The 10169-nt window shown below is 32.4% G+C and overlaps 1 protein-coding gene across 2 annotated transcripts; it reads left to right on the top strand.

Annotated features, from left to right (window-relative positions):
- Nucleotides 1–226: 226 nt before the first annotated feature.
- LOC143063773 (vitelline membrane outer layer protein 1 homolog) lies at nt 227–9935 on the top strand. Of its 2 annotated transcripts, XM_076236146.1 has the most exons (4): nt 227–571; nt 3521–3624; nt 4481–4669; nt 8938–9935. In XM_076236146.1, the coding sequence occupies exons 1-4, from the start codon at nt 253–255 to the stop codon at nt 9181–9183; spliced, it is 858 nt and encodes a 285-aa protein (XP_076092261.1). In that variant the 5' UTR covers nt 227–252; the 3' UTR covers nt 9184–9935. The 2 variants fall into 2 exon arrangements, with proteins under 2 accessions (XP_076092261.1, XP_076092262.1); XM_076236147.1 differs by lacking the exon at nt 227–571 and having other exon boundaries at nt 3339–3624.
- Nucleotides 9936–10169: the final 234 nt, after the last annotated feature.

Genomic DNA, 10169 nt, shown 5'->3' with positions numbered 1-10169 from the left:
GACGAGTGTACACATGACATTCGATAATAAAAGAGTTTTGAATACTTCATCGGCTTTCATCTACAGATAACGTTGTTTATTATTTTTTTTACTAAAAAAAATATTTGTGAAAAAATTATGTGTAGGCACGTGCCTAAAGTGCCTAACGGCAGCTACGCCCCTGGATATAATAATGTAAGTTTATCGAATTGATTAAAATCTATTGGTTTCAATATTTATTGTTAAATTAAATGTCCATGGTTTGAGACAGTCATGGAAATTTATGAAATCGCTTTAAAATTGAGTTTCCTTTTTCAAAATACGAAGTTTGCTGTAGGAAAATATCAAACGCGTAAGGAATCCTTCCGAGTAGATAAAAATAAGGAAATAAGGTCAGCGGATCTCGAAGTTATAGGGAATATGTCTAAAAGCCAATGTGCAACATTTTGTGTGAAAAACAGTGATTACTGCTGTGAGATAACTTATGTAACATTGAGCGGAGAGTGTAAACTGGAACCCTCTGGATGCTGTCATACGGACTTGAGCACCGTTTCTGGTTCAGACCTTCTTCAAACCAGTCGTAAATTTAGCGGTAAGTCAAGCATGTGCTGTATTATCTTTCGTAAACAGATAAACTGTTCTTAATGACTTATTCTCATACATGCATGTTTTAACCATGGTAAATCCTTTAAGATCTACACGTGAAGCAACTACAAATCATACCACTTAAAATCTTTAATTTACTACATGTACTACAAAATCTCGACATTTTGGGTATGTGACTGAAAAGGTATTAGTTTATCTACAGTATAGACTTGATTTACAGTATTCGCAATAGTCATCTGATGAAATCCCCCAGTGAGTAAGTGGACAGATTTCTCTACATGCTATTTTTTTCCTTGATGGCTTACTATCTGACTTTTCCGTGAGGATTTCGAAGTAGAGCAGATATCGCTAATCACTGATGAAACTTTATTGTTTGTCTGGATTTGTATCGGGGCCCATATTTGCTACTTGTTATCTATCCTAAGTTTTTAAATAAATATGAAGGGTTATGTCTGCCTCTTTGTCTATCATTGATCATTCCTTGTTCATTTTATTACATCTGAAGCAAATGTGGGGTTATATAGTAATGATCACTTTGTCAGTCTACTGCCACCTGTTATCTGAAAACCATCCTTAAATCTTGAAAGAAATCTTCCCCAGCCTTCAAAAGCTGTAAGAGTTACCGGTCACCGCCATCCCACTCTAACATGCAACAAATTTGCGTTCGACAAATAATGTCTTTGATTTTTGTAGTTTATCATGTATGGTTTGGATGCATTTAGATGTAAATTTGCAGTACTGCATGTCTAGCATTATAGGGAAATAAGTACTGAGTAGTATTAAGTTTCCCCGGCTTTAGGTTGACCTTGCGTGTTCAAGGCAGGTGAAGGAAGTCAACTTTGATGCGCTGTGTTGGCTGTAAGGTTAATATACAAATTTACATCTAACTGCATATTTTCATTTATTTATGAATGACAGCATTATGTTTATTTGCCATATGAATTTTGAAACACGTTGAAATACGTTCTGAAGAAAACTTTGGGAAGGCTAAATTTTCATTTTGTTTTTTGTTAAATGACGGGGTGGCATGGTTACCTCAAACAAGCTCTGTTCGAAGATGTTCTTGCTACCATTAGATTCCAAATTTTGAAACATGATAACAATTTAAAAGTACTTATTTGAAAAGTGGTCAATTTACACAATGTCAATATTGTCGCCTATGAAAAATAGATACTATATCCCTATAAATTACAAGTTAGAAATGTAGGGTTGTGTGCAGGGTTTCCGCTGACGGTCGCCATTTTCGCAATTTGCGAAAAAATAAAAATTGTGGCGATAAAAATTCGTCATTTGCGAAAGAATTTGGCGAAAGAAATATATAAAACGATTTATTTTCCTCCATCTTGTTAATTTACTTTAAATTTTTCTCCGAGTTTCTCGGACTTTACCCGATCAGACAATACTCGGAATTCACCTTGACCTCAACTTGTGTGCTATATTTAAATTACTCAAATCGTGATTTTGTATGATCATGGAGGAATTGAACTCATTTGAGAAACATGTGTAAATTAATATTATGTAATGTTTGTTCATTCGTGTAATTATATGTGTGCATTCGCAACTGTTATGGTGGAGACTCTGTATACTGTTTTTCAATTTTGATTCATTTATTGTGCATACGATTTTATTCGTTACCGTTTTGAAGACACATTTTGCTGAGTGTGCTCCAATGATGAAGGAAAATATATAAATTATATAAAAAAGAAGAAAGTAATACGCATTAACCCATCACGATAGAGTATTGGCGGAAAGTACATTTGGAAATCATTCTGTTTTCCGATCTTACCCCCAAAAAACTCATAGTGAATTAACATCAGGGAGAATAACTAAAAAGCAAAATCACAAAAATACTGATCTCCAAGGAAAATTAAAAACGGAAAGTCCTTAATCAAATGGCAACATCAAAAGCTCAATCATATCAAACGAATGGATAACAACTGTCATATTCCTAACTTAATTGATACAGGCATTTTGTTACGCAGTAAATGATGGAATTAACTTTGTTATCTAAACCTCTCACTTGTATGACAGTTGCATAAAATTCCATTATATTGATCGACATTCAATTTGATGTGTGAACAAAACAAATCAGACAAAATAGGTATAAATGTCAAAAATACGGGTACAGCGGTCAACATTGTGATTAAATCTCCATCACTACAAAAACAAACAAATATGTAACAAAGAAGCACAAAATGTATATAAACAAATCATCCAAAATGAAAGAAAATAATTCAAACATTTGCCATAGCTCAATTACACAATGACGGGATGTTTAAGTACAGAGCCACGTCATATGTAAAAGGAAACACAAAAATGCGTATAGACAAAGCACATTAGTAAATATGAAAGACAAGTCACAGAAGTGTGCCTTCTAAGTCTATCTTTAGGGTAGAGGGCCAATTGAAGTAATACTAGGCCACAATTGGTCTTTTCTTATTGTTTGACCATTTGTTTTCTATTTTGTGAACCTTATTAACACTCTTGTATAATTACTAATATAATAAATATCATAAAGTAAAGTAATTATTAATATATTCGATTTCGAAGTTGTTTTATTTATTTCTACGATTGTATGTCATTGTTTTGTTTCGGGGTTATTTGCTAGCAATTGCAAAAAATTGTAAATTGCTGCCTAACTGATACTTGAAACGTTTTAGAGCTGACTTTTTTTATGTGTCGTGTAATTTGTTTTGGTTTTGTTGTTGTTTTTTGGTGTGTGTTTTTCTTTTTTTTTGGGGGGGGGGGGGGGGATATGTTTCTAGGGAGGAGTTGCTGCTGCTATTGTCAATTTATGATATTGCACATTCAGATACCTTTTAATTGTTATATATATACTGTAAAATTTTATAGGTATTTTATTTGTGCATTTTAGTTTGCTGTAACGTTAATCCTTTTTATAATACCATTCAACCGCATAACTTATGTTTTTCAGACTATACTTATACATTGTCTGTTACAAATGGTGGAACTTTTGGGGATTGGACATACCAAGAATTTTGTACGAAAGGTCATTATGCAATTGGTTACAAAATGAAAGTATGTATATTTTTCGTTGGCTTCTATATATTACGGGTTTTGGTCGACGTAAAAAGAAAGAACACACTACATGGTGTGGTGGAACGGACGGTTTTATTTATAGATAAACAAATTATATGAATATGTATTAACGTTGAGAAGTTTAAAAGCGGAAAACAAATGATTAACCTTTCTTTTTATTTGGCAGGAGGAATGAAGGGTTGGATCTATGTAGTCCGCGCTATTGTTTCTTTTTATTCTTTGGGTAGTTTTACAGCAGCTTCTAAAGCCAATTTCGATAAAACAGAGGAAACCAAGCGTTAATATCACTTAAAGTTTATTTAAATCCATTTATTTTTTTTCAAAAATTGAAGCTTAGTAATTTTAAAAAACAAATACACCATGAAAAATATATAATGAAATGATCAATAAAGGGTGAGGCGACATAGAGGGTTAAACAGAAGACTTTGTGTTATCACAAGGATATGTTTATTGAGATGATATATGATTCCTAGCTGGTTTCGTGATATATGAATTGGATACGGTTGCCCGTGTACATAGTTGACCTTTTTCATCACCAATCTAGATCTCCTCAAATCGCCCCAAATCAACTATTATATATTCATGATATTTCTTCCATCTGCCTTGATATGCTGCAAGATTGATAAGAATTAGAAAATATGGATACATGTATATCCGTACGTTAAATCAGCATATCCTATACATGTATGCATACATATTATTATTAGTTACACAGTGTGCTAGTGAAATAATACGATATATATATATATTTACGGGTCAATAAATTCCATATGGGATGAGAGAGTGTAAAGAAGGTAAAAAAAATAATTGCCTCTTATTATTTTATTACTTACAGATTGAACCGCCACATGCAGATAGTTCAGAATTGAATGCTATCGAAATAATCTGTGGGAGTAGAGGAGGTGTTCGTTGTGGTGATACAGCAAGTTCTGGTCAGCAGGTATGGGGAGTCTGGACTGTGGAAGCACTTTGTCCAGCCAAAACATTGATGGTTGCATTCTCTCTACAAGTACACCAGTATAATGTAAGCTGTTTATGTTTAACAATTTTTTGAATTTGTTATATATTTTCTTGACTGAAACTATCTAAATGTGCCTAAATGTATTAATAAGATTAACTTACCAAGAAGCTATCTGATTCCGTAAAAGAATAATTATCAATGATACAAAGAACGCGTGTTTTTCGTGCAACATATATACGATTTTACTTTGAGTATTGTAGTGGTGTTTTTTTTTTTAAGATAGACGGTTGTATTTTTCTAGCCCCCTTTTCCCCTTTCCCCTTTTATGGGCATGTTGCCAGAATACATTTTTTGAGGGTACAACAATATTTTATAAAAGTTTTAGTCAGCATGCCACAAATGCATTGAAAACTTGAAATCTCAGGATTAAACTATCAAAAAATTAAGTGTCGTTATGTACATGTAATTCTTTTTTAATGTTTTCAAAGCACAGACGGGTTATTATGTTAGATATGATAGGTCAATGTCTGTTGTTTTGGACTTTTGTTCATTTGACTATACCCAATTCAATCAGTCTGTGATTTCTTTACTTTCAGTGTACTTTAACAAAAAGCATGTTCGTTCATAACCCCCGATTCTTAAATTGAAGTTTTAAAAGACATTGACTTAGAAGTCTTTACAGAAGAATTAATAGTTATTGCATTTGTAGCAGTCAAGGAATTGATCTATATAGATTTCAAATGCAGCAGTATTATCTGTTTATCAATTTGCTTTAAGATGTGTCTCTTAATTAAAAAAAAATCATAAAAAAAAGAAATAACTAGATCAAAGAATCGTCTGACAATTAAATTTGATAGACAGTGGAGATCACTTCTAACCTATAATCTAGTCTGTCAGAATCTGTTTGGAGAACTGTTCACAGACAGTATGTAGAACTGTCATCTTGTCACATCTAAGACAGTTCTAGCTAGAGCAGTTCTAACCTGGAACTTATTTGGTCAATTCTTCCTAGAGCTGATCATGACAGTTCTACCCTAGAACAGTTTTATACATTTCTACATAGACCTGACCAAATCTCAGTTCTACGACTAGAACAGTTTTACGGCTATAACCATTCTACGACTAGAACAGTTCTACGATTAGGGCTGAATTGGTCAGTATGGCTAGAATTGATTTAGTCAGTTCTTTCCATAGAACAGTTTTAAGAACTGTTTGTCGTAAATATAAATATTTCAAAAGTACATAATATATATTTAAAAATTCTCATCACAGCACTGGTTTAACATTTTTCGTTATGGAAAATGTCCAGTGACGTCATTTATAACTGTCCTACAAACTTGACAGGTTTGGTCAGTTCTATGACTAGAACAGTTTTAGACAGATCTGCTGACAGTTCTACGGTTAGACCTGATTTGGTCAGTTCTGCTGAAAGTTCTACCTAGAACTGATTTGGTCAGTTCTACCTAGAACTGGTACTGACCGTTCTACTTAGAACAGTTGTAGGGTAGAGTAGAACTGTTCTATGACAGTTAAGAACAGTTCTATGACAGATTATTCAGACAGTTATAATGAGAGGTTAGAAGTGATCTCCACTGTACTGTCGATATTTACATTCCGTGCACTTATTGTAAATTAAAAGTTTTCCGTATTATTTTACGATTTCGTAAGCAAGGACAAAAAACATGGTTCGTAACCCCCGATTGTTAAATTGACATTTTAAAAGACATTGACCTAAAAGTCTTGACAGAAGTATTAGTAGTTATTGCATTTGAAGCAGCCAAGAAATTGATTCGTATAGATTTCAAATGCAGCAGTATTGTCTGTTTATTAATTTGCTATGAGATGTGTCTCTTAATTAAAAAGATTCCTCATCTAAAGAAATAACTAGAATAAAGAATTGTCTGACAATTGAATTTGAAATACTGTCGATTTTTTCATTCCGCGCACTTTTTATAAATAAAAGGTGTTCCATATTTTTTCAAGACTTCATTATCAAGACATGAGACAATAAATTTCATTTGCTAATAATACTAGGTCTTATTATCCAAATCGGTTGATAGATTGGTGTATGAATTTACAAAAAACTACGGGGTAATCATGTCAAATTGGAATTAATTTTTTCTAGAAGTTTCAGAAAAGAAATATTGAGCAATCCCTCACAACACCTTCTTTTATTTACAGTATCCGCCATGTGACTTGCTAGCATATATTGCTTGATCATTATTGAAATCGTTACAATCTCTGTCTATCTTTAATTGCTTTCAACATAATTGACAGAATTGCTAAAATTTGGAGGAAAAAAAACTCGTCAATAAAGAACATGATTTTTATTCATATCCTTTCATGTAGGATAAGAAGATTGGGATTCTCTGTTGTTTGGTGATTATATAAATTTTGACATATAATACACGTAAAGTAATAGGTTTAAAATTATCAGAGATACCAGGCTGAATATATTGACAGCCAGAAGCGTAATCCATCTACCAAAGAATCATAAGTAACGTTCAAATCGAAAAATTCAAATTTCAAATCAAGTACGAAAAGGACCCAAAATTCGAAAGTTTTTGTGAAATGCTGCTGATGTAATCTATTCGTGATGTAGAAAATTCTTAGCTTTTTGAACATATTAAGTTTTGTAAACTCAATTTAACAGTTGATTTATAAATATGACCATGTCAAGGGTATTTCTTTTGGGTTGGATTTGTATCCATTTATGTCCTCATCCACTTTCTTACATTTTTTTCCTGCATTTGTTTTACCTTCAATTATAGACCATTAGTCTCATAAATTTTATGCAAATCGACAAATACAATTTAACGAAATTGATATTTTGAAACATTAAAAGTGATAAATGATAAGAATTTCAAGAAGTATTTTTTTCTCATTAAATTGAACGCTTTTATCTTGAAATTGGTAAGTATCTAGCAATTTATAATCATGTTCCATTGAGAGAATAAAATAAATTGAATTAAGAATACCTTCGATTGCAGTATAATTTTTACTGAGGAATTTTACTCAGCACGTGTAGTTGGCTAATTTTGATTTACGTTAAAAAAAATGTTTATTACGACATGTCTGTAACATATCAATATGAATTTATATTTTTTGCCCTTATTTTCATGGGAGCGACTACAGCAGGATATAAATTGTTTGATAAATTTCCAAAATCAATTTTTTTCAATAGTATAATGAGATCTAAAGCTTCCAAAATAATCATTTTAATGGTAAAAAATGTATCTAATGAAAATACAAAAGTGTGTTTGATTTTAGATCTTGTTTGTTTTAATTAGGAATTGTGATTTTTTTCAATAAAGGCAACATGAGAAAGATCGAAAATATTTGCTGTGAAAATATCACCATAGAAGAATTGTAACAGCGTTATACTACTGTTGCCTTTATACGTCAGTTTTAAATAATATGTTCGGAAGTGCTGCTACAAGGCCTTCTAAATCTTCCGTAGGTATTTTCCACTTCTTCGTGATGATACAACTGTCTGATATGCAAGGGGTGCAATAGGGGGTAGTGTGATGATAGCATTCCTGATTGATAATTTATTTTCATCTATTGCCTACTTTATAAAATCATGAATATGTGTTGCTTATCAAAGATTTATACAACTGATTCAGATAGCATTGTAATATTATTAATTGAATAATAAATTTAATTTCAAATTGTCTAGAAATTTGGGTCCAAATTGTCTAGAAATTTGGGTCCAAAGATTTCCTCAGGGGTTGTAGAGGGGTGCAATGAACTATATAGCTTGGGGAATTGTCTATATAATTTGAAAATGATTAGTATTAATCGATAAATTTGAAGGATTGGAAAATAAAGTATTTTTGCACTTAGTCTCGGTCATCATAGCATCAAATTCGTATGGATCTAACAATAGTCTAGCTTATTTCGTCACTGTTAGGTAGATTATCAATGTGCCAGAAAGTAAGTCGAGGCCTTTCAGTAAGCAGTATTTTTTTATGAAAATTACCAATTTCTGTACCCTAAAACTTGTGACCATCTAATTCCAAAGTAAAGCCTCGGCTCCTACCGAACAGCAAGCTTAAAAGGGCCCCAAAATTACAAGTGTAAAACAGTTCAATCAGGAAAAACCACGATTTTCAGTGTATTAAACAGACCCTACTGTCTAATTGCTTATAGCTTCGTCATTTGAACACTGGGAGATAGTTGTCTCATTGGCACTCATACATCTTCTGATATTTATATTTAGTACCTTCGATACTTCATTTTACAGGATGGATTCATCGATATGTGTTTTTGTTGTTAATAAAAATCAGCTTTAAATCATAACTAGCTTATTATTTTTTTAATTTTTTTAGGGTGAAAGTGATAACACAGGTGCCAATTACGTCAAATTTAAATGCAGGTTTTTTAAAGATGGTGGCAGCGACTCCGACCTGAGCTATACTCCTGGATATGGACCATATGGTACTTATGGTGAATGGAGTGACGCATGTCCAGATAACAGTGCAATATGTGGGATTCAAACCAAAATCCAATCTTACCAAGGAGGAGGAGCCGACGATACTGCACTTAATGATGTTAAATTCTTTTGTTGTGAATAAAGCACTACCGTCACTTTAGCAATTGTACAATAATTAAATATTTTTAACCTCTTGGAATGTCGTAAAAAAATCAGAATGATTAATATGACTATTTGATTATGAAACTTCAAACATACTAGTAATATTGGAATACTACCCGCTTTTCATGCACGGATATAACTTCCGAGAACATACGGATTGCCAACTCGGAGTCGATCGCAAGAATTCGTAACTAAATCGTCACAACACGCAGAAGCTCCTTAAGATCCACGAAAGGAGAGGCACATTATTTGACATATCTTAATGCGACTTTCCACGGATTGACATTTTCACACAGGTTCTAAATATCCAAATCAAATGATAGATTGGTATATGAATTTACAAAAAACTACGGGGTAATCATGTCAAAATGGGATTAGAATTATTCTAGAAGTTTCAGAAAAGAAACATAGAGCAATCACTCACTTCTACATCTTTCATTAACAAGTGATCTCGCTTCTTAAAAAAAACATTTGACTGGCTACGCTAGCATCTTTAAATATTTAAATCTGAATTTGTGAAGATATGGATTAATGTGTCTACAATCTTAATCAAATCTTAATTTGAAAAGATATTATATATCCATGTACTATGATTTCAATAACTAACTCATTAGCGCATATAATTTTTCACCGATAATGAACTGAACTTCTTACAGGTAAATGACATAAAGCTATAACGTTTTCTTTACAAACGTTAAGAGATAAATCATTAGTAAATAATTTAGTAATTATCTTATCAGACTTTTCTTTCTGCAATTACCAACCCTGTTTATAATGGTCTGACCTTAAATGTCTCGATAAACCACACGACAATTTCCGTGTCGATTTACCACTGGAATGATAACTGTAATATGTTGATTGACTGAGCTTAATAGAGTAGATTATGGGTCACTGTGAGGAGTTGTACGTGTCTGAATATTTTGTTTCGTTCTTTCTTTCCTCGACGCGTTGTTTTTACTGATATTC

Source organism: Mytilus galloprovincialis, chromosome 2 (genome assembly GCF_965363235.1).
Source record: "Mytilus galloprovincialis chromosome 2, xbMytGall1.hap1.1, whole genome shotgun sequence".
NCBI lineage: Eukaryota > Metazoa > Mollusca > Bivalvia > Mytilida > Mytilidae > Mytilus > Mytilus galloprovincialis.
Note: the sequence above shows the minus strand (reverse complement) of the source record. Positions and strands in the feature narration are given on the sequence as shown.

What these genes read in the sequence shown, in the direction of transcription:
- LOC143063773 (XM_076236146.1), top strand. Translation starts at nt 253, where the DNA reads ATGGAAATTTATGAAATCGCTTTAAAATTGAGTTTCCTTTTTCAAAAT. An exon ending in AACCAGTCGTAAATTTAGCG is followed by an intron (nt 572 to 3,520) that starts GTAAGTCAAGCA and finishes TATGTTTTTCAG; the next exon opens with ACTATACTTATACATTGTCT. An exon ending in TACAAGTACACCAGTATAAT is followed by an intron (nt 4,670 to 8,937) that starts GTAAGCTGTTTA and finishes TAATTTTTTTAG; the next exon opens with GGTGAAAGTGATAACACAGG.